Source organism: Conger conger, chromosome 12, assembly GCF_963514075.1.
Source record: "Conger conger chromosome 12, fConCon1.1, whole genome shotgun sequence".
Taxonomy (NCBI): domain Eukaryota; kingdom Metazoa; phylum Chordata; class Actinopteri; order Anguilliformes; family Congridae; genus Conger; species Conger conger.
This window is the reverse complement of record NC_083771.1, coordinates 26342779-26365440: the sequence shown is the minus strand read 5'-3', so window position 1 is coordinate 26365440 and position 22662 is coordinate 26342779. Positions and strand designations below refer to the sequence as shown.

The following is a 22662-nucleotide window of genomic DNA, read 5'->3' as shown; positions in this document are numbered from 1 at the left end:
GGGATAGGGTGGGGAGACTAAAAGCATCAACGTAAAAACCAGCGCATGCAAGAAGGTAGCAAGACAGATTGGACAGCAGACTCCTATAGAAACCCAAGAGACCATTTTACATTTGACTTGGCCTGACTGCCCTCATCTCATCACTGGAGCATTTGACGCAGGGCTGAACCAGCTGCACAGAAAGCAGTGTCCTGATGCAGTGACTGCACAGCTCAGCCAGGGGACTGCAGAGTGGAAAAATAAGTGCCAGCTGGCAGAATGCGACTCAGTGAACAGCAGCCAGCCAGCGTGAGCTCCTTCGACCAAGCAGAGCCGGCAACCGCATTGGGACAGGCTCAGGAGCACAGCAGGGCTTCATTAAAGAAAATAAACTGTTTTTGCTTTTAGTTTTTTATTTTATACAAATATTTACAGGGTGCGTCGGGGCTTGGTTGGGGGTCAGGCTTTGACGGCAAATTTGCGGATGGGGTAGAGGCGTGCCTTGCGCTGCATCCTTTTGGTCTTCAGGCCCTCCTCGTGCTTGTTCAGCATGCGCCGGATTGCACGGGTCTTCTTGGGTCTCAGGTCCAGGGGCTTATACTTCTTACCCTGGAGAGCGTGCGGGGGGAGGATGGGGAAGGAAATGGTCAGCAATGCGAAACTGGCTGGCTAACTGCTCAACTGGCTAGCTAGCTGATAACACTGAACCCATTTTTGTTTCCATTGCCACTTAATAGTAATTTTCTGTGCCAGACACACACAATTGTAAGCAGTTTTTGGTATATAGGATGCGCCTTGTATTAGGCAGAAAGTTGGAGCATAGTAACTCGAACACAACAGACATTGTAGTCTCAAATCAAACGAAATGTGACATCACGGATTGAGACCGAACAGCACAAGTTGCTGCCATCTCACCCAACAGCAATGCCTTTAACGTTACTGTTCCCTTCCACGACAACTCACCCAGCCACTGAACACAGGCAGAACAAGTGCTTTTTAGAAGGGAAATGGACAATTTACAATTTTTAGTAAATTTATTTTACCAAAGCCATTTGAAGTACACAAATAAGGTGTGCACATCAGTAGTGGCCCAACTGAATCAACTGAAACTGAATCAACACCCCCCCCCCCCCCCCCCAACCGAGCAGGTCAGGTTAACTGCATACTCACCTGCTTTAATTGATAAACTATGTGCTGGGTAACAAGACCTCTGTAGAACCAGGGCTGGGGAAATGTTACAGCTGTAAATGAATTTGAGCAGACTAAAATGTAGGTGTGGGGTGACCAACCCTGGTCTGGGAGAGCCAAAGGTATAATCATCCGTGTTAATCCATCAGTTAAGTGTAGAATAACAGTGCAAATCTGCACACACTGTGGCTCTCCAGGCCCAAGACTGGGGATAAACTGATCTAGACTGTTACAATAAACCCACACTTGGATAAGGCTGCCAATACAGAGAAGCTAATGGTTAGTTCAGTACAATCTGTATAAGACCAATCTGGTACAGACTGGGAGACATTTGCCAGTAAACACTAACTAAAGCATAACCTGAGGGAGGGCCTCTTCCCCCAGTCTCACCTTGTAGAGCTTCCTCAGGTTGTCCTTCTGCGTCTGGTTGATGACGGTCAGAACTCAGGCGATGGATTTACGAACAATCCGGCTGGGAAGGCAAGAAAAGGGGGGGGGTAAATGTTATGTGGAAGATCGAAGCCGTCCGGACCCACTTCCACATCAAAGCCACCTTGATATTCCAGCCTCACAGGGTTTGATGACGAGCAGCAGACGGTTCTGGTCTCATTTCAGAATACATTTAAGGAGAAGCAGCACATTTAGCTGTGGTAATGAGGTAAAGCTCTGCAAGAGGGCAGAAGTGCTCTGATGGGTAAAAATTCCTGAACCCCTTAATGGGCAGGATGCTTTGACAGGTTAATGTGATCATATCTGTTGGAGCTATAAGCGCAAGGTCTTATTGGAGGAGCACTCAACCTCTGTACCATATACTACTCAGAAAAAAAAAGCTACAGTAATGCCTTCAGAGGACATGCATGCAACAGTTAGGGAACTCATAATGCAGAGGATGCAAGTTGGATTCCATAGCTAGCGTTGCTCCCTTGAGCAAGTAACTTAACCTGGAGTGTAAATGGACTGAATGAATACAACTAAGCCTTTAGGTCACACATAGTTTAAGTATAGCAACAAGAGCATGATGCAGACATTCTAGTCTCAAATGAAGTGAAATGTGACATCACGGATTGAGACCGAACAGCACAAGTTGCTGCCATCTCACCCAACAGCAATGCCTTTAACGTTACTGTTCCCTTCCACGACAACTCACCCAGCCACTGAACACAGGCAGAACAAGTGCTTTTAAGAAGGGAAATTTACATTTTACACATCATCCTGTATAAGCAAACTGGATATTTTACTAAAGTTGTTCAAAGCAAGCTTGGTTCCAGTTCTACATTGGGAAAGGGCAAGAGCCATCCAGGTTCCGAAAGGGTATAAATGAGCCAGCCTGGTTCAGCTCTACAGTGGGAAAGGGGCATAATGAGCCAGCCTGGTTCAGCTCTACAGTGGGAAAGGGGCATAATGAGCCAGCCTGGTTCAGCTCTACAGTGGGAAAGGGGCATAATGAGCCAGCCTGGTTCAGCTCTACAGTGGGAAAGGGGCATAATGAGCCAGCCTGGTTCAGCTCTACAGTGGGAAAGGGGCATAATGAGCCAGCCTGGTTCAGCTCTACAGTGGGAAAGGGGCATAATGAGCCAGCCTGGTTCCTTACCTGCACTCACATTTTGGACAGCTTGGAGGCAGCGCCCCCTGTCACTTTGGCGACACGCAGCTGGGAGAGCTCCTCTTTCAGGTCATCCAGCTGCTTGACCAACTCTTCCTTTTTCTTCCCCACCAGATCCCGGGCCTTAATCTTGGCCTGGAAGGGAACGGGAGACGGGCAGGGGAAGAAGGCCATTACAAACACACTGCACAGACCGAACAGTGTTAGCATGACAAGAATCAAGGCTAACCAAACAAAATACGAGCCAAACCGGCATCCTGTTAAGTTTAGAGGGAAAACATTTTACGAAATAACGTGCAATGTCCAACAACCTGTGTACTCTCGATTAAATCTCACTTAAAATTGCTACTTTTTTTATGTAGGCCTAGCTGCAATATTCGCACAATGCACAGCCATTTCTGACAATGTGGCTTAAAATGGTAAATCCCTCTGAGAAAATGAACACATTTTAGCATATGACAATGACCACCAGCACCTATAAACTACAGTACGTTTATTCCAGGCTTCACAAATAATCCCTATAAACACAAAGAGCACTTAAGGAAAACTAGCAGCTAGTTAAAATTCTGTGATTGCAACTGTGGTTGAAATGAAGACGGACAGACAGGTGGCTCCAGGGCCGAGGTTGGGATTCCACTGTTATACAAGGCTTAAATTCTAGCAACATAACTATGCAAACATTTGACAGTGTAAAATTACATTTAAAAATGTGACATCACGGATTGAGACCGAACAGCACAAGTTGCTGCCATCTCACCCAACAGCAATGCCTTTAACGTTACTGTTCCCTTCCACGACAACTCACCCAGCCACTGAACACAGGCAGAACAAGTGCTTTTTAGAAGGGAAATGGACAATTGCAGCCGGTTGTGTAACGGTGCAGGCATACATTTCGTCATCAATGTCCAATAAAAACATAGCCATACCCAGTATGGGTCCAAATCATAGGTCCAAATGGGACAGATCCATCATCAGCGCGATTGCCCTGAAACGTAAATTAAATTGGTGTATATTCAATTAATCACTAAGGTAAAAAGGTGAACCAGCCACCAAGCTAGCTAGCTAAGATACATTAACGCAAGCTTTCGTTTCGTTCAACTACACCGAAACAAGTAAAGTTAGTTAGCACGTCTATCACAGCATTACAATTAGGCAAACTGTGGGCCGCGATGGTCCACGTGGGTACCGAGAGGGACTGAGGTTGGAAAAGAAATTGTAATTTCATATTTGAGTGGCTATCATTTTAAATAAATTATTGGGGAGAACATGTAGTCGCTCTCATTAAAACTGGTCCGGCGCTCCGCTGCACAAACGGAAGGTTTGGGACTCCGAGGCCCTGATAGTTCAAGTTAGCCGAGACGTTAACTAGCCAATTGCCAATTTGCTAGGCCTCAAGCACCACGGAAACTGCGAAAGACTTGAACAAAACACCTCTAATGAACGAACGCAAAATGTGAGGTAGCCAACTTAACTTAATACGACCGTAACTGGTTAAGTTATTTAAATAAATAGCTACAGAACAGGTAGCCAATGTATGCTGCAACAATTCGTATCAAGCGTCAACGTGTAGGAGCTTGGCGCACATTACCAACTAGGCAACTAATCTATCGCAATCAATACACCGCCCTACCGGACGCAGTAGCCTACTCACCAAAAAGGATTTGAAATGTCGAAAAGATATCACGAAAATATCATTCTGATAAACTGGCCATGAGTCATAGACTAAATAGCGTCTGAAACATCGTAGCCTGGAATGGCTAAGTTAGCAAGACTTTTAAGTGAAATATCTGGCATTAGTCACAAAAATATTTTATCGGTTGCATGCACAATAACTTATTACAAATCATTATGCATATGTCTGAAAACGTTTCCGCTGAATTGTAGAAGATGACACTAGATTATACAAGAACAAATTTTTCTCTTACCATTTCCAATGCTGGCTCCCACAGAAAAGAGAATTGAGAGGGGCGGACTATATTCTACATTGGGTCAGCTACGGAGCAAACCAACTCCAACTGAAGCAGGGAGAGGTGATTTCCAGTTGCAAAGAACGCAAAATTTTGGATCGGATAAAAGACGGTGGATTATTCATTTTTAAAGAACTTAATACGGGACAATTACTGTGGATAGAGATATACATTTCGAAAGTCGTTTTTCCAATAACACTATCGAAATTATTTTGTACTCAGACCCCCTTCGGTTTTTCCCATAATGAGTAACGACAAGTTTTTAGAAATATTAGCACATTTATATAAATATTCAGACCCTTAATTCAGTACTTTGTAGAAGGCCCTTGAGCAGAAATGTTAAAGCCTCGAATCTTCTTGGGGAAGTCTCTACCAGCTTTACACACCCGGTTTTGGGAAGTTTATCCCCTTCTTCCATTCTTTCTAAAAAAATAAAATAAATCAGGCACGGATTTACTACTAGGAAATCCACACAACTGTCTATCTAATCACTATTTCATTGCAACTGTCAGTATCTTGGTGCTGTGAAATGAAACCAAATGCGCACAATAACAAAATACGCGCAATAGGTGCGCATTTATAATATATAACTTTTGTGCGCGCGCATACACAAGGGTCTGAGATGACGAAGGCTAAGTTCTAAACCATATAGTTGGCATACTACATTTCAATGAAATCAGCCTGACATTTAATAAGAGTAATATGTTAGTATGGGGTTTCGGACAGCTTGCGTCCATGGAACACTCGAGTCTACGTTATAAACAGAAATGTCAAACACCGAAATATCATAGCTAGCTTTAAAAACCATAATACTATGCATTTGTCATATTCAGTCACAGTAACGTTAATCAATGATCATCACATGATTTTGGAGTAACTGTTGTGAAACATCCTCAGTGTAACTTAGTAAAATAAGTATATTACCGAACGTAAGTTATGCTAGCTAGCTAGCTAGCTAGGTATTGTTGCTGTTAGTGGGTTGACTTTCAGCTTGGTTAGCTAACGTTATTTTGCTCTCATTTCTATGCTACTACCGTCGGTAGAGGGCGATGCCCCATTAGAGTGCTTTGCAATTAACGTTCGCTAGCTAAACTGACATCACCCCAACTAACCGCAATTTGCGCAGTATTTCGCCATTGCGTAATACATTTGCGCAGCACGGCATGTGGCACGCGAGAAACTATTTGAAAGTCCACAAACCACATGACGCGATTAACCAATCATAAGGGGTGGGTGGCAATTGGTGTGCTTGGTGACGAATGATAGAATACAACTTTTCATTTAAATTAGCCAATAAGAGAAGTGGCTGGTTCTCCGGTTTTGAACCACGCGAGTGCAGCATTGATGGCCAGTTAAAGGAAAACAAATCTGCAGCCTAATGTCTCCGTTACCTAACGTGTGACTGTAACTTAAATAGTCTCCAACACAAAATACACAACTGACCCTGAAAGATCTAAATTTAGTAAATATAGATTTCATATTGTTTTGAGTAATTCAACTTCACTATGGTAAGTTAATAATACCGGTTTCTTGGATCGCCATAGTCAGCCAGGCCTGTTAGGCTAGATATGGTTAAGCTAAGTTAAGTTAACAAGCTAGCTAATAGCCATTGATAATGTGATTTCACTTGTGATAATGTGATTTCATAAAATGCAGATACTATGCAGATAACCAGTAAGTATAAAAATCACTGCTGATTTGTATTCGTTTTGACATCACTTTAGATTGGCTCTTTTTGTTAATGTTCGCCATGTAAAATAACTGAAAGTTAGGATGGTGTGAAAGAACTGCAGTGTATAGTGCAAGGTTCGACATTACGTGATGTTATTTATTTCCAAGATGTATTTTCAGTACTTTTGACATCCGACGTAAGTTCGCTGAAAAACACAAGCAGCAGTGACCCATTAGAGCAGGGGTGTCAAACTGAATCCCCAGGGGGCCGCAGTGTCTGCGGGTTTTTGCGGTTTCCTTTCAGTCAGCTGCCAATTAAGGCCAATTAAGGCCTTGAGAACAAGGCGTGTAGATACTTTAACCAATCAGTGACTTGAATGAACCCAGAACACCCCAAAAACCAGCAGACACTACGGCCCTCCAGGACTGGAGTTTGACACCTGTGCATTAGAGCGTATTTTTTAACGGCCTCTGCTCTTCCCACAGCGGGAGTGCATCTCCATCCACGTGGGTCAGGCCGGCGTCCAGATCGGCAATGCATGCTGGGAGCTGTACTGCCTGGAGCACGGCATCCAGCCGGACGGGCAGATGCCCAGCGATAAGACTGTCGGAGGAGGGGACGACTCTTTCAACACCTTCTTCTGTGAGACGGGGGCAGGCAAGCACGTCCCCCGGGCTGTGTTCGTGGATCTGGAGCCCACCGTCATCGGTGAGTCCTCTGTCCCAGGGGCCCGAATCACAACACTGCACTCTTAGGGCCCTCTCCTGCTGGCGGGACACTTTTTACATTTTCAATGTCAGCCGGCAGGAACATCTGCTGTGGTCTCAAGAATCATTAAATCTTGATTTCACAGTTAAAATCAGAGGACAAATCCACTCAACCAACCCATAGTCCATTGTTAAAGGAAAGTTTCATTAAACCTGTTTAGTCCCTGTTTGGATGTGGACTGTGGAGTCTTACTTGGTGACATCACAAGAGTCACAGATTTATTTTTAGATATGCAAAACACCTAATCTCTGTCTCTCAGTCACACACACACTCATTCACTCACACACACTCACTCACGCACAGCAGGCGAAAGATTCTCCATTAGGGGGAGCTATTACCACTCAAGTAGCCGAATAGTGCTTCCCATCAATGCCAGCGTCCTCGCTATTTTCAATGACCGTTCTGTTTGGTGACTCTGTGAGCGCGGTGGTTGGTTCTCTCCAGATGAGGTGCGCTCTGGGACATACCGGCAGCTCTTCCACCCTGACCAGCTCATCACCGGCAAGGAAGATGCCGCCAACAACTACGCCCGCGGCCACTACACCATCGGCAAGGAGGTCATCGACCTGGTGCTGGACCGCGTCCGCAAACTGGTGCGTGTCTGAGAACACCAATAATGTATCACATAATCTATATATCCCATAATCTTTGTGTATGGTTTATATTATATTTTATTTTATTTAGGGTGGCCTGTAGTGTAGTGGTTAAGGTAAATGACAGTTTTCTCCTGTTCCATGTGTGTGTGTGCTCCAGCCTCGTCACTGTGAGGTTGTCTGGGTGAGGAGTCCTTCACCTTAGTGTGCGGTTGTGTGTGCTTGTGTAGCGTAGTGGTTAAGGTAAATCACTGGGACACGCAAGGTCGGTGGTTCTAATCCCGGTGTAGCCACAACAACATCCGCATAGCCGTTGGGCCCTTGAGCAAGGCCCTTAACCCTGCATTGCATCAGGGGAGGATTGTCTCCTGCTTAGTCTAATCAACTGTACGTCGCACTGGATAAGAGCGTCTGCCAAATGCCAAGAATGTAATGTAATGTAATTTCTGTACCCATAACCGTCTGGGATACAACCGCACACGCTAAGCCTTCCTTTCCCTAGTGTATGCATTCCTTCAAAGATACTGGACCTGACTTGTTGTTGGCAAATATTACAGTGTTAAAAAGGCTCCCTCTCCTCTCCCCAGGCGGACCAGTGCACAGGCCTGCAGGGCTTCCTGGTCTTCCACAGCTTCGGAGGGGGAACAGGCTCTGGCTTCACCTCCCTGCTGATGGAGCGTCTGTCCGTGGACTACGGGAAGAAGTCCAAGCTGGAGTTCTCCATCTACCCGGCGCCCCAGGTGTCCACAGCCGTGGTGGAGCCCTACAACTCCATCCTGACCACCCACACCACCCTGGAGCACTCGGACTGCGCCTTTATGGTCGACAACGAGGCCATCTACGACCTCTGCTGCAGGAACCTGGACATCGAGCGGCCGTCCTACAGCAACCTCAACCGGCTCGTGGCCCAGATCGTCTCCTCCATCACGGCCTCGCTGCGCTTCGACGGGGCGCTGAACGTGGACCTGACCGAGTTCCAGACCAACCTGGTGCCCTACCCCCGCATCCACTTCCCCCTGGCCAGCTACGCCCCCGTCATCTCCGCCGAGAAGGCCTACCACGAGCAGCTGACCGTGGCCGAGATCACCAGCGCCTGCTTCGAGCCGGCCAATCAGATGGTGAAGTGCGACCCGCGTCACGGGAAGTACATGGCGTGCTGCATGCTGTACCGCGGCGACGTGGTGCCCAAAGACGTCAACGCCGCCATCGGCACCATCAAGACCAAGCGCACCATCCAGTTTGTGGACTGGTGCCCCACCGGATTCAAGGTGAGCCTGTCCCAGCCTGCGCTCAGGGCTTTTAATCCTCTCAGCTCCAGTTTAACCCGTCTTTCACTCTCGCTTTACCTCCCTCTCGCTCTTTCTATCTCTCTTTCCTCTTTCTTCTGCTCTCTCGCTCACTCATTCTCCCTGTCTATCGCTCTTTCTATCTCCCTCTCCTGCTCTATTTCTCTCACTTTCTATTTCTCCCTCTCTCTCAGGTGGGGATAAACTACCAGCCCCCCACGGTGGTTCCCGGGGGCGACCTGGCGAAGGTGCAGCGGGCCGTGTGCATGCTCAGTAACACCACGGCGGTGGCGGAGGCCTGGGCGCGGCTGGACCACAAGTTCGACCTGATGTACGCCAAGCGCGCCTTCGTGCACTGGTACGTGGGCGAGGGCATGGAGGAGGGCGAGTTCTCGGAGGCGCGGGAGGACGTGGCCGCCCTGGAGAAGGACTACGAGGAGGTGGGGGCCGACAGCATGGAGGGGGACGAGGAGGGCGAGGAGTACTGAGCGCTGACGGGACGTCCCGTGGACCTCAGGAGCGCCTGCATGATTTCGCTTTATTCCCCCGCTGTGCACTGCACTGTTTCTGCCTGTTACTTCAATAAACACTCAAACTGCCTTTTCCCCTCAGTTCTGTGAGTAAAAGTTTAGATTCATTTCATTTTCATTTTAGGTTCTTGAGTTCTGAGGTTCACTTAAAAAGTATCTTTAACCCTTTTAAGTTGTGAGATCAGAAACACACAATTAGAACGTTGAAGTGAACATTTCATGATGTAACGATTGCTACTGGTAACTGAAAGAACTGGAGTTCTAGAAGACGGGCTTAGAATTTAGAAAAAAACATTGTATGTACACAATGTATGCTTCAAAGGGTTAAAGAAATCAGGATCAGATGAAGAGTTTGCCTTTTTGAAAGCAAGATGTAACAGGTTGTGGAGGGCCACAATTTTTGCAGGTTTAAAGGGTCTACTTCCTGTTCTTTGTCACTTCCCTTTCAGTGTACGACCAATCGACCCAGACAGGTTTGGTGTGCAGTGAAGGATTTTAGACAGGGGACATTCAGGGGTTCATGGTATACAGCAAGGAAGTACTAGCGTTGCGGACTCTGCAACAGAGTCACCATATTAGAGTCACCTTCGGGCAACAGTCACCATATTATTGTGCTTTTCTGTGTCAGCAGCACAGTGTAGGCCTTGTAAACAAGGTGCCCAGACTCCAGCAAATAAATGACTCAGGTTTAACGCAAAAAACAATTGCCTTAAGTGCACAAACATTGAAGAACTACAGATACTGTGGGTCTGCGAGATATGGCCCGCTGGACCGGCTCAAACCCTGAGTTCGGTGCGTGTTTATTTCTGTCCAGCAGGGGCTGCTGTTGGGCCCTTGAAGAACAATCTTGGCTCAAACGGTGGGTGTTAAAAAAATGAAATGACTGAGAATTTTTTTTTTTTTTCCATTTCAGATATTTTTTCATAACTCCATGTAACAAGCTTTTTTTGTATAAATGGAACTGGTTAATTTAACCAATTAGTTGGCTTTCAATTTTATTTCCATTTCAGACAAAACAAGTACACACACACAATTAAACACGCACACCCGTTATACAAATGGTCATTTTTTTCAGATGCTGTAGCCTAATTGGTTATGAAAAACATTGTTAGAATTATCAGCAAATCTCTAAAAAATTAACCGGTGATAACTTACTGCAAGCAAGTCATAAAAACACCCAAAAGGATGTGACGGCACACAGCTTATTTAACAGGTGACAGCGTTGTAACCGCACCATGAGGTTCGCCGGAGTTGAATCTCTGCTGAGGTCATTTTGGGGTTGTCTGCAAGACAGGTACTTTTGACAGGTTTTTGGCACTGTGAGGTAATTCCGTTTCCGCTGTACTAAGTAGCGCTGCCATATTTTCCCCCCAGATCCCGAGGAGGAGGGCGCAGTAGAGTGTGTGTATGAGCGTGTGGCAATACGGGGAGAACCAGTCATCGGACATCGGGATTTGACTGGATTTCATAAAGGTTTTTACAGCTTCGAGAAGACGCGCTCTTCTGACCAGTAACCTCTACCGGGCAAACTCATTGCTGCCTGACAAGAAATTAACTAGCTATCTGCATCATATATATTTAGGCTACTCACCCACCACGAATCCGAACAGGAGCAGCCAGCGCTATAGCAGCTAGCCAGCGGAGTTGTAGCTTTCCAGCTACCGAGCCACCTTTCCCTTCTCGAAGTGCCCCCGATGGCGAAGAACACTCTATCTTCACGGTTCAGGAAGGTGGACATTGACGAATACGATGAGAATAAATTTGTGGACGATCAAGAGGACGCTTCTGAGCAACAAGGACCGGACGCTACGGAGATCGACAGCCTCATCAGGCAATATCCTTTATCGGGGCAAGGCAATGGGGTGCACGGTGCACTCTATCAATCGCCAATTTGACTAACCACCCCTCCCCTTCTACCCTAAAAACGCATGATTCGATCAGATGAGCGGTGCTGTTCGGTGCTCATGGTTTACTTTAGGCCAGTTGGCTATAGATTGTTCTTGTAACAGGTAGTGGCAAATTTATTTAGTGTCTAAAATCAAACAAGTCTCAATCAAACATGGACTTCACTGGATGGATTTGTGTTCAAATCGAACGGAGTGAATGTATCGCTCCTTAAGGAATAATGTTAGCCTAATGAATCTGTTGCGACAAGTTTAGATAGAGCAAGTGTCATCTGTGGCGGAAAGTGTTTTGAATGAAGCTTTAGTGTGGTAGTGAAAACCACGGAGCATCGTGGCTACCTATGCAATCCAAGAGTAAGAGATCACGTTGTCCAAAAATGCTCACATTCCTGCACTTTCAATTGGTGTTGAATATAGCATTGTTCTGCAGAAATTCATTAATCCCTGGGTATGAAACGTCGCCATGAAATCTGTACGGCCGGGCTTTGTTTACGCGCAAATTCCTAAATCAGCTTTTAGGAATTGTTGGCTGGCCTTTGCTTGTCAGCTCGCTATTGCTTGACAGCGTGCTCGCCATGGTAAATTAATGTATCATCTTGTCTCCGCTTATCTCCGTTTTTCCATTCCTCCTGGAAAAAAGAAAGTATAATTGGAAACCCAAGGGAGAAGGGAGTTGCTATGGTTTGGAGAAAACAACAATTACCACGGTATGTCATCGGCAATTTAACCACTTTAAAATATTGGACTGGTAAGCGGATTGTTGTCAAGAGAGGTGGGTGGGACGCCTGGCGCTGCCGTTAGCAGCGCGTCGCGAGAGCCAAAACCAGTTGTCCCACTTTGAATTAGAGGTCATACTCAGTCACTGCAGAGTGCAGAGTAAATTTAGTGGGCATATCAAGCTCCACAGTGCCTTTGTTGGGAGTCTAATAATAGAAAGCGACGGATAAGTTATGTTCAACATGTTTGGAAGTACGGGTAGCAGTTATCTGTCCTCAGCCTGCTCGAAGTCAAGGGGCATCTTTTCCAAAGACCGTTATAGCCAAATGTCGCCTGGTTTATTTTACTTCTTAACTTTCTTCAAAGGAGTTTACGCTTAGTTTTTTTGGGGGGGGACTCTGATTCTATTCTCAAACTGATTCAACTGAATAATGGCCTACAGTAACACTGACTTTCAGTTACAGACATTTGAAGGCAGAAACTGCTTAATTTATGATTAATCCGTGAGTTCTGGTGATCTCGGCTTCTTTCTGGCGCTTAAGAACTGCTCTGTGACTGCAATAGCCTACCCACTATTACAAGCTGTAGCATATATTATTATTATTATTATTATTATTATTATTATAGACACGAGGGGGTTGTGGCTTAGGGAAAATAATGTTTCCGTTTGGGAACGCAGAGTTCAGCTACCTGCTAAAATAAGCTTTGCGTGCTCAATTTTCTGCCTGATGTGAAGTGTAGTTCGTATACTACTAGCATCAGTACATGGTGCTGTTTTGTGTTGCCATTCAGCGAAGCTAACAGCTCGCGCTCTTTGAAAGTTACGCCAAAGTGGGCGCGGTAAAGGGATTGATGGTGTCGTGTTTTTGTGGTTTTGAACTGTGAGTGATATCTCGATTTTTGAGGGTTCTACCTGCGAATCAAATTTTCCATACAGAAGCATGTCATGGCTGTTTTGTCTTATCACTCAGTAGAGGCAGGTTTGAACTAGAACTGGTTTTTGGATTGCAGGTCACATGTCAGTGCCTGTCGCCCAGAGTGCAGGAACCTTTTAATTTGCATATTGTTATTTTTGTACTATCTCCCCTTCTTTCTCTCTCACCCACCCACCAGTGCCTACACTGCCTTGCTTTGCCCTATGGTTGTGATGGGGGTGTGCATGTGTTTGCATGAGTCTCAAGAATTCTAACTGGAGACTCATGACTGCATTATTAGGATACACCTGACAGCTGAGCCGGTTGGCCTTTTGGTTTGTCAAATCGTGCTGTAAGCAGGAGGCAGTGACTGCCGGCTCCACTGCATGTGTCCTGTAGCAGCCGTTTAATACACACATGAGGATCACTACCAAAGAAAACATTTATTCACAAGCTCAAATAATCTGCAGATACAGGGAAATGCTTAACAATTTCGTGATTTTAAGACAAACAATGATTGGTTAATACATTCTGGTTATACGTTCTGGGTCCCTGTGAGAATTGCCAGGATGTTGCCAAAAACTATTATCCAGTCATCTCTGCCATCGTTCTGGTAGTTATCACCAATGTACTGTCCTGCTTGATTGGTCGAGCTGCTCTCTGATTTCCACGAGTAAAATTACATCACGACTGTCCCTGTTTTATAATCCATGTTTTTGCTCTATGATTCGAGCTCTAGGTTGTATGGTAATTTGAACAGAAAAGTTCCCCCAAGGCCAGTACTTGGGCCCATCAACTATCTGTTTTGCATTTTAGCACTTTCTCCATCACTGGCTAGCTGCCCTTTACAGAAATGGAATATACTGCCTATATAATTGGAATTGGAACTGAGTAAAATGTAATTCTGAATGTTAATTCACAGCAATATATTTTGTGTTTTAATTGTATATTTCAATGCCTTTTCTGATCTTGATACATTTTATTTTCAATATATTAGCAGTGTATTCCCCTTCCTTAACGGGCTCTTCATTCATAGCCCAGCCCATCTGGCCTACTGGACTGCTGGCTGGATAGTCTGAATGTTACAGGCAGGGTTGTGCCAATGGAGCAGTCGGTCGCATGAACAATGCATTGCTTATGCAAAAAAAAAAGGGTCAATTATTTATCCTGCTGCAAAAAGAGTAATCTTGGTGGTATATTTAGGTTGATTTAATTGTTACTGTTTATACGTGGCCCTTTTTCTGATCCTGCAGCAGGTGATATAGATCCCTGTGCAATGCCATTACACAAAGTAAACTTTATTAGTACCGTTCGTACAGCGAAACAGGCAGCCATAAGCACTTCATCGTGTTAACAGATAACTCGTCTTGGAGTTATCCATTTGCCTCATTATTTTCAGTGCTTCTGAGGAAACTGAATGAAATGGTTGGATGGTTTGGGCCGATGCAGCAGAGCAGCCGTGGGTATCGAGTCGAAGGTGGGCCATGAGCGCACGTGTGCAGTAACATCAGAATATCTGAAGCACGCAGTACTTTTTTTCTTTTCTTTTTACAAATTTCATGCACAGTAAAAAAATTATTATTTTTATTTTTTATTTTTTTTAAATTGAGTTGTAACTAAAGAAATGCATTTGTATTATAAAAACTGATCAACACCATTGTTTCCAGAACTCACATGCAAAACGCTATGAATAGGCAACTGATTGAATACTGTCAGGCAACAATTTATGAGGTGATTTGGTGTGCTGTTAGGAAATGAAGAAGATTGGGATTCTTGAATTAGGAAAAAAAAAAATCTATCCTCGTCAGCTTTTTTGCACCAAGAGTTCGAGTAAGGTCACCCCGATAATGCAGTGCGCGCGTATTAAACGAGGCAATTTGCCACTATTGATGAGAGATTTTCATTAACATTGAAATGAGTGTGTCAGATGATCCATTACATTACATTGCATTAATGGAATTTGGCAGACGCTCTTATCCAGAGCGAGATACAACAAAATGCGAAGTGCATACCCATCACCAGGGAATCCCACCTGCTTGCGTGGTAGGTCGTGATGCTGCACTTTACTGTGCAATTATCACTTGCTTGTAGTGTTGTGAATATACCAAAGGTCATTATCCTGTAGTCTTTTCCATTAGTTGTTTTTTTAGTACATTTTTAGAATCTCACTTCCAATTCAGATTAGTAAGCCTGTTTTTGTTTTGGTTTGGTTTTGGAGCTCCATGCTGATGGAGTTTGTATATGATGTTACAGATAGGAATTACACACAGTGACATTCCTTGTGTTTTTTTAGTTTTCCCCTTTATTTTGTTTTTGATTTGGCACTTGGCTGCTGTGATGTCAGGCAGTGGGACACACTGATTTCAGTTGGCCTCCTAATTGATGTGGAAGGTAGGACGATTGGGCTGGCCCAGGCAGGAATAAGGGGGACGTCTTCCAACAGAGGGTCACCTGTGGAAATGGAGGATGTGTCCCGTGTCCTTTTGTTTTTTCCATGTTTCTATTTGGCCCACAGCTTAGGTTAGGAATCTCTCGATAATGAAGTCTAATTAGGAGCATTACGGTTTGGCCAGCACCTGATAGGCTTAATTTGATATATGCGTTTCCCAGCAGCTGGAGGGATTCGTGACGATGATGTAGTCATCGCTTGGTGCTGTCACTGCGGGGGAAGTCCGGCTGTATTATGGGTATGTGCTTTGCTTGCAAACAGTGATCATCCTTTCTGACCAATCATGATTCTGCATACGCAGGGCCCCGAGTGGAAGTGCCGATTCATGCCAAGTCATCCATCGACGACATAACACCGGCTAAAATTGAAGCGAATTATCAGGTTTCAGGATTTCTGTAGTGTACCAAACCAGTGTCACAAACGGCTATAGGGTGGAATGAGTGTCTGGGATTTGAGAAGCTACTCCAGCAGAGGTTGGACTCCAGCTCGGCTGATTTACAACGGAAAGGGGATTGTGTGTTCCACAAATGGTGGTTCCAGAGAAGAGCTTCATTAATACTCGCTTGCAGGGAGGGGGCGAGGGGGAGAATTCGGGGGCGGGGGAGAGGGGAGGGGAGAATGCCGTTGGCCGCTTAATCGGATCAGCTGTCCGCAGGTCTGCGGCGTTGGGAAAATGTGCGATGATCCTGGCATTCTTTCCCAGGGTCTGACGGCACGAGCCTCTGCCAGGGGCTGGAGTCATCCCAGGGGCTTCCACAAGGATTTATATTCTGTCTCGTTCTCCTAATTTCTTTTTCCATTCCAGTCCCGTGGCCCGTCCATGCCGAAAAATAAGCTGTGACCGTGGTGTCTTTGTTTATTTATTTTAGAAACTTTTATTTTTATAGACATCAGTAATATGCATTTTGCTTTCAATTTCCATATAATTACACGCCGCAGCCAGGATTATCTTTTAATTAAGGCACAGTGTGTGAACATTAACTAAATGAAAAACAACGAAAAAAAACAGTTTTTTTTTTGGCAGTTTTGCTGAAACACATTTTCGCAGATGAACGCTCGTTTGGCATCGCTCTGTGTGGTTCCACTGATCTTTTGATCAGTTGATGGGCTGGATACTGGACGGAATGAACAATCCAGTTCGTGTGACGATCTGCGCCTCCCCTGAAATGAGCCTGCTGTCTCTGGTGACGCTGTGTGCGGTGTGATCGGAGCAGACTCTGCCCGGGTGTTGCCGATGGCGTTAAGAATGTGTGCAGGCTGCCATCCCTGCAATGCAATGCACTGGAGGTTTGTGCACGCTGTGTTGATGCTCAGGACTGCGCAACGTTTATCATTTTCATGTTTTCCAAAGAACGACGGTAGCATTCTGAAATCGTGCCGAATCATGTTTATTGATATCAGGGGGACATTTCCCCCCAAATTAGTTCAGTTTCTCTCTGGAAATTGTCTGTAGAACTGTGGAGCACTGTGTGGCAAACTGAATGTAAACGGCGCTTTCCAGAAATGCAGACTAAGTGATGGATAGACGTTGGCCCCACCCCTGTTCCCCATTCCACAATGTTATTTTCCTCAACGAACCGCAATTCACAGGAGACGTGATGTCGGCGTTCCACATGGCTCTGAGGAACCCCCCGATCCACGCCAAGAACCCTGCCGTGAAGGTGACCTGCCCTGGCTGCCACACCCTCTCTCCTGAGCTAAAGCTTTCACTGCTTTTCCGTCCACAGCTGCTCCAATTCACAGAGCATCACGCATCTAACCAGCTGTTTACATCTAGAGAAAGGCTGGGCATGTGTGTGTGAGTGTGTGTGAGTGTGTGTGAGTGTGTGTGAGTGTGTGTGAGTGTGTGTGAGTGTGTGTGTGTGTGTGTGTGTGTGTGAGTGAGTGTGAGTGAGTGTGAGTGAGTGTGAGTGAGTGTGAGTGAGTGTGAGTGAGTGTGAGTGAGTGTGAGTGAGTGTGTGTGAGTGTGTGTGAGTGTGTGTGAGTGTGTGTGAGTGTGTGTGAGTGTGAGTGAGTGTGAGTGAGTGTGAGTGAGTGTGAGTGAGTGTGAGTGAGTGTGAGTGAGTGTGAGTGAGTGTGAGTGAGTGTGAGTGAGTGTGAGTGAGTGTGAGTGAGTGAGTGTGAGTGAGTGTGAGTGAGTGTGAGTGAGTGTGAGTGTACCATACACCAGTGACCAGCACTACCTAAGCTTTGAAACTTACCTCTGGCAAATGTCTCTTCATGGAACTTCAGAGTAGAAGTAAAAGTAAAAGTAGAAGTAGAAGTAGAAGTAGAAGTAGTAGCCCCTCCTCCTTATTTGACAACCACACCTCCTTCACATGCACCCTCTTCTTCCCCCTCTCTCACTGGTTTTAATGACAGTGATTTGCAGCGTGCGGTTATTAGGAGAGTAATAGTCTGTTTCCTGGTAGACCACCAAATTGTCAGTATGCATTGCATTAATTATGATTCCTTTGATGAACAGTTAAATTAAGTGAATGTTTGAAGTTAAACTTTCTCTCCCTCTCTCCTCCTCCCCTCTCGTATTCCCCCTTTTCCACTCTGGTGTTCCCTCTCCCTCTCGTATTCCCCCTTTTCCACGCTGGTGTTCCCTCTCCTCCTCTCTCCCTTCCTCTCACTCTTCCTCTGCTGGGCCAGGAGAGGGCGCAGGCGACAGTGCTGAGGGTCCTGACCTCGTTCAGGGGCGGGGAGATTGAGCCGGCCGTCAGGTCTCTGGACCGGAACGGCGTGGACCTGCTGATGAAGTACATCTACAGGGGGTTCGAGAAGCCCTCCGAGAACAGCAGTGCCATCCTGCTGCAGTGGCATGAAAAGGTGAGCCACAGTTTAGTGTGGTAGGCCTGCTGTTCGGTTCTGCTGTTTTCTCTTATTCCTCAGCCCTGTAATGGCTTCCTTGAATTTCATTGGCGCAATTCTGGCCCCATGGCGGCACGGATGGTGCAGTGGGTAGCACTGCCGCCTCACAGCAAGGAGGTCCTGGGTTCGAATCCCCGTCGGCCGGGGCCTCTCTGTGCGGAGTTTGCATGTTCTCCCCGTGTCTGCGTGGGTTTCCTCCGGGTACTCCGGTTTCCTCCCACAGTCCAAAGACATGCACGTTAGGCTGATTGGAGAGTCTAAATTGCCCATAGGTATGAGTGTGTGAGTGAATGGTGTGTGTGCCCTGCGATAGACTGGCGACCTGTCCAGGGTGTATTCCTGCCTTTCGCCCAATGTATGCTGGGATAGGCTCCAGCCCCCCTGCGACCCTGTTCAGGATAAGCGGGTTCAGATAATGGATGGATGGATGGAATTCTGGCCCCCATGTTGACAAACACCAGTAGCAGACTCCCAACGGCAACCAAAAGCCTAGAATGAAGACTAGATACTGAGAGCTCTTGTGCCTGCATCAAGGAAGCTATTGAACACATCTGGCTAATCAGAAACACCTGTGAAGCCATTTTTTCCAAATATTATGGCACTCTGAATTCGGGTGACTGTCAGTCCACTTTAACCTCATATTCATCATTTGCTGTAGTACAGCTGTAAACCGTATCTCTACAAATACGTATGGACTGCACTGTGTATGGATTTCTTTTACTTTACTATTACAGCATTTACCTCAAAAGGAAATGTTGTTATTTTCCTGTTTATACATTTTGAAGTACAACTTAACCTTGTGGCTTAATGGATGCTTAAAATGGAATAGAAATGTTATTGCTCTGTCCCTATCTTTCTGTCTGTTTGTTTGCTTATCAGGCTTTCGCTGTGGGAGGACTGGGGTCTATCGTTCGCGTTCTCACAGCCAGGAAGACTGTCTGACAGAGCGCCCACACGTTGCGGAGGAACAGGAAGATGAAGAGGAAGAGGAGGAGGAAGACGGGACAAAGATTCACTGGAGAGGAAGAGGAATGGAAACGGGACAAGGGACTGTTTCTGCGGAAGGAACCCGCATCGGGGTCACGCGGCATTCCTTTCCAGCGGGAGACTCTAAATTTAAACCACGAGATAAGAAAGGAAGAGTATAAATATATATACACATACAAAAAAAATTAAGGAAGTAATATTTTGAGTGAAGAGATATACTGTATATGTTTGAATGATTTTTACTGCGTCTGTTGCTAAGGACGACAAGCAGGCGAGCTCTTGTATGTAACAGACGTGTGAAGTACTTTATCATGCAGCTGCAAGGCCCTTCGCATCATCAGTCCGTTAAAGATTTTGTCTTTTTTTTTTTTTAATAAGGATGGTTTAACAAATGTGAACAAAAAAAGTGCACTTGGTTTGCACTTTATTAGGTAGACCTGTACACCAGCTTGTCAATGCAAATATTTAATCAGCCAATCATGTGGCAGCATGACAACAGCAGCAGTTCTGCGGGAAAAAAAAGAAAAAAATGCCTTGTTAATGAGAGAGGTCAAAAATACCTAATAAAGTGCTCACTGAGTATGTATAACATTTAAACAAGCTGCAGAAAATATAAAGAAAGGAAATTTGCAGCCAAAAGCAGGAAGGTGCTGTGAGATCAGTATCGGGTGGGAAGGAGGGGTGTGTTCATTCGGTGTGTGTGTGTGTGTGTGTGTGTGTGTGTGTGTGTGTGTGTGTGTGTGTGTGTGTGTGTGTGTGTGTGTGTGTGTGTGTGTGTGTGTGTGTGTGTGTGTGTGTGTGTGTGTGTGTGTGTGTGTGTGTGTGTGTCAGGAGGGATGCATTTGGTGTGTGTGACTTGGTACTGCGTGCGTGCGCGAGTTCATTCATTTGGCTGTAAGTTGCATTGAAAATGGAGCCCCCCCCATTTTCATTTTTGTACAGACAAAGAAGTACATTTAATATAAAGCAAAGGAGGTCATTTGAATTATGTGGGGGTGGGGGGAGGGTCTCATTGTAAAGTGCCTGCTACAGTAATAATAATAAAAACTCATGGATTATCTTTACTAGCTCGTTCTTTTTTGGTGCACTGTAATCTTTTAGACCTGCCCTACAGCCCTGTTAAAGAGGTTCTGCTTTGTACATGCAGCAGGATTTCAATGAGGGGGTGGGGGTGAAGGACGGTCCCAGGTTCAGGGCAACATTGGCTCAGGAGGTAAGATGGTTGTCTGGCAGTCCGAGGGTTGCCGGTTCGATCCCCGGCCCTGGGTGTGTCGGAAGTGTCCCTGAGCAAGACTCCAACAAGCTGGTTGGTGCCTTTAGCTGGTGTGTGTGAGAGTGTGAGAATGGGTGAATAAGAGGCATTAATTGTACAGCGCTTTGTGTAGCCCTAGTTGCTGGAAGAAATATGCTATATAAATTCAGTCCATTTACAGGTCATAGAGCCCCTGATGTGGGGGGCCAGGTGCTCTCAGTCAGAACCAGGTGCGTCCAGCAAACAACCAGACCCCTCTGGTTCAGAGACCACTGGCACAGCAAGGCCCAGAGTGACCGCAACCAAGCTCGGCCTAGTCCGCTGCCCTACTTTCCTTTCTGGGAAAGAGAAGTGAGGAGGAGAGCCAGGGAAAGAGGAGTGAGGAAAAAGAAGGGAAAGAATATTCTGGCAGACACCTCTTTTCCTGTCTGCTGTCCCCTGGCTGGGCTGTGCGGTCGTTCGGCTGGGAGCACACTCCATGTGCAGCTGGTTCAGGCAGAACGCAGGGGCCTGATGGAACAGTAGAGTCCTGACTGTCATTCCTGGTGCTCACAGCAAAGGGAGTCACAAGTAGCAGTTTCAGGTACATTTAGTGAAAGTGACCTAAAAATATGCATTTAGTAAAGTAATCAAGCACCACTAGATTCCCAGTGCCTCAGTGAGTGGGTGTGCATATTAGCACACATTCAACTAAACAAATTCTGGTTACTGTCTATTGATGTTGAAATACTGTAATTTGCTACATCTGTCAGTTTGTCACCAAGTACAGTGATGAAAAAATATTTAAAAGCAGCTAATAATAAAGAAGCTAAAACAGCGCTACTCAACTTCACGTCCTGCAGGCCACAGTCCGCGGGCATCTGCTTCAACCACCACCTGATTTCACCAATTAGCTTATCTGAACCAAGCAGGTAAAATAATTAGTCAAATCAGGTGGTGTAGTGCACGGTAGGAGCAACTACCTGCAGACACTGCAGACCGCAGGATATGGCATTGAGTAGCGCTGTACTAAAATGAGTATCGGTAACTATGACATCCAAAAACAAACAAACCGACAATGGAGCAGTCGCCTGGAGACCCACTGGGCCCGTGCTGTTATTCAGGTATACAGCGAGGCCGCTATGACCCCTACGCAACTCCTGCAACTCCTTCTCAGAGGGAGTGGAACAAAAACGGGAGGATAGATCGTTTCAGCAAAAAAGGGACAGGTTTACCTCACATTCTAGCAGAAGACAAGATCTAAATTTTAACTGAGAAATGAGACAAGAAGAGTACATCGTAGTGTTAGTGATGAGGCACAAGCTATATAGCAACTTTACCTACTGCACTCCAATGTTACGCCACTACATAGGCCAATAGGATGTTAGGATACATAGCCAGGAGTATTGATTATAAATCCAAGGAAGTTATACTCAATTTATACAATACTCTTGTTAGACCACACTTGGAGTACTGTGTGCAATTCCGGGGACCGCAGTGTAAGAAGGACATAGAGGTTCAGAGAAGGGCAACCAAATTGATTCCATGTATAAAAGATGAGAGTTACAAGGATATACTTAGGATGCTTAATCTCTTTAAGCTTAGTAAAAGGAGGCTTAGGGGGTTTGATTGAGGCTTTTAAATTCATTAAAGGGATTAACAAAGTGAAGTATAGGGGATTCTTCAGGTTGAGTTCGGTTAGCAGAACGAGAGGACACAAATTAAATTGGTAAAGGTGAAATTCCGTACAGATATTAGGAAGTATTTTTTCACACAGCAAGTGGTCAAGGTGTGGAATAGCTTGCCAGTGCATGTAGTGGAGGCAGAAGCACTGGGGGTTTTCAAGACCAGGCTTGGTACAGTGTTAGATTCTATTTAGCTTTTAGGCAATTTAGGCAGTAGGTACACTTAGGGGTAGGAAAAGGCCAGCATTGCTGGGCTGAATGGCTTGTTCTCACCATTACTTTATGTTATGTTTTGGTACATAGCTACTGTATGCTAACTGCAACAGTGGAATT

General features: G+C 45.6%; 2 protein-coding genes and 1 pseudogene across 3 annotated transcripts; 2 read left to right on the top strand and 1 right to left on the bottom strand.

Moving 5' to 3' along the window:
- Positions 1-374: 374 nt before the first annotated feature.
- On the bottom strand, positions 375-4818 carry LOC133142016 (large ribosomal subunit protein uL29-like; annotated as a pseudogene).
- A 1251-nt stretch (positions 4819-6069) lies between these two features.
- On the top strand, positions 6070-9544 carry LOC133141759 (tubulin alpha-1C chain-like). Its single transcript, XM_061262462.1, has 5 exons — positions 6070-6245; positions 6895-7117; positions 7622-7770; positions 8358-9038; positions 9251-9544. Exons 1-5 carry the CDS (start codon positions 6243-6245, stop codon positions 9542-9544), a joined length of 1350 nt encoding a protein of 449 aa, XP_061118446.1. The 5' UTR covers positions 6070-6242.
- Positions 9545-10831: 1287 nt separating this feature from the next.
- On the top strand, positions 10832-20408 carry LOC133142447 (actin-related protein 2/3 complex subunit 5-like protein). Of its 2 annotated transcripts, none has more exons than XM_061263669.1 (5): positions 10832-10880; positions 10961-11421; positions 17160-17231; positions 18211-18384; positions 19306-20408. In XM_061263669.1, exons 2-5 carry the CDS (start codon positions 11281-11283, stop codon positions 19366-19368), a joined length of 450 nt encoding a protein of 149 aa, XP_061119653.1. In that variant the 5' UTR covers positions 10832-10880; positions 10961-11280; the 3' UTR covers positions 19369-20408. The 2 variants fall into 2 exon arrangements, with proteins under 2 accessions (XP_061119653.1, XP_061119652.1); XM_061263668.1 differs by having other exon boundaries at positions 18208-18384.
- The last annotated feature ends 2254 nt before the right edge of the window (positions 20409-22662 follow it).

Bases quoted from the DNA above. Each gene is read 5' to 3' on its own strand.
- LOC133142447 (XM_061263668.1), top strand. From the start codon at position 11,281: ATGGCGAAGAACACTCTATCTTCACGGTTCAGGAAGGTGGACATTGAC. The intron at 11,422-17,159 runs TATCCTTTATCG...CCGCAATTCACA, and splicing joins TCGACAGCCTCATCAGGCAA to GGAGACGTGATGTCGGCGTT. The intron at 18,385-19,305 runs GTGAGCCACAGT...TTTGCTTATCAG, and splicing joins TGCTGCAGTGGCATGAAAAG to GCTTTCGCTGTGGGAGGACT.
- LOC133141759 (XM_061262462.1), top strand. The intron at 7,771-8,357 runs GTGCGTGTCTGA...TCCTCTCCCCAG, and splicing joins TGGACCGCGTCCGCAAACTG to GCGGACCAGTGCACAGGCCT. The intron at 9,039-9,250 runs GTGAGCCTGTCC...CCTCTCTCTCAG, and splicing joins GGTGCCCCACCGGATTCAAG to GTGGGGATAAACTACCAGCC.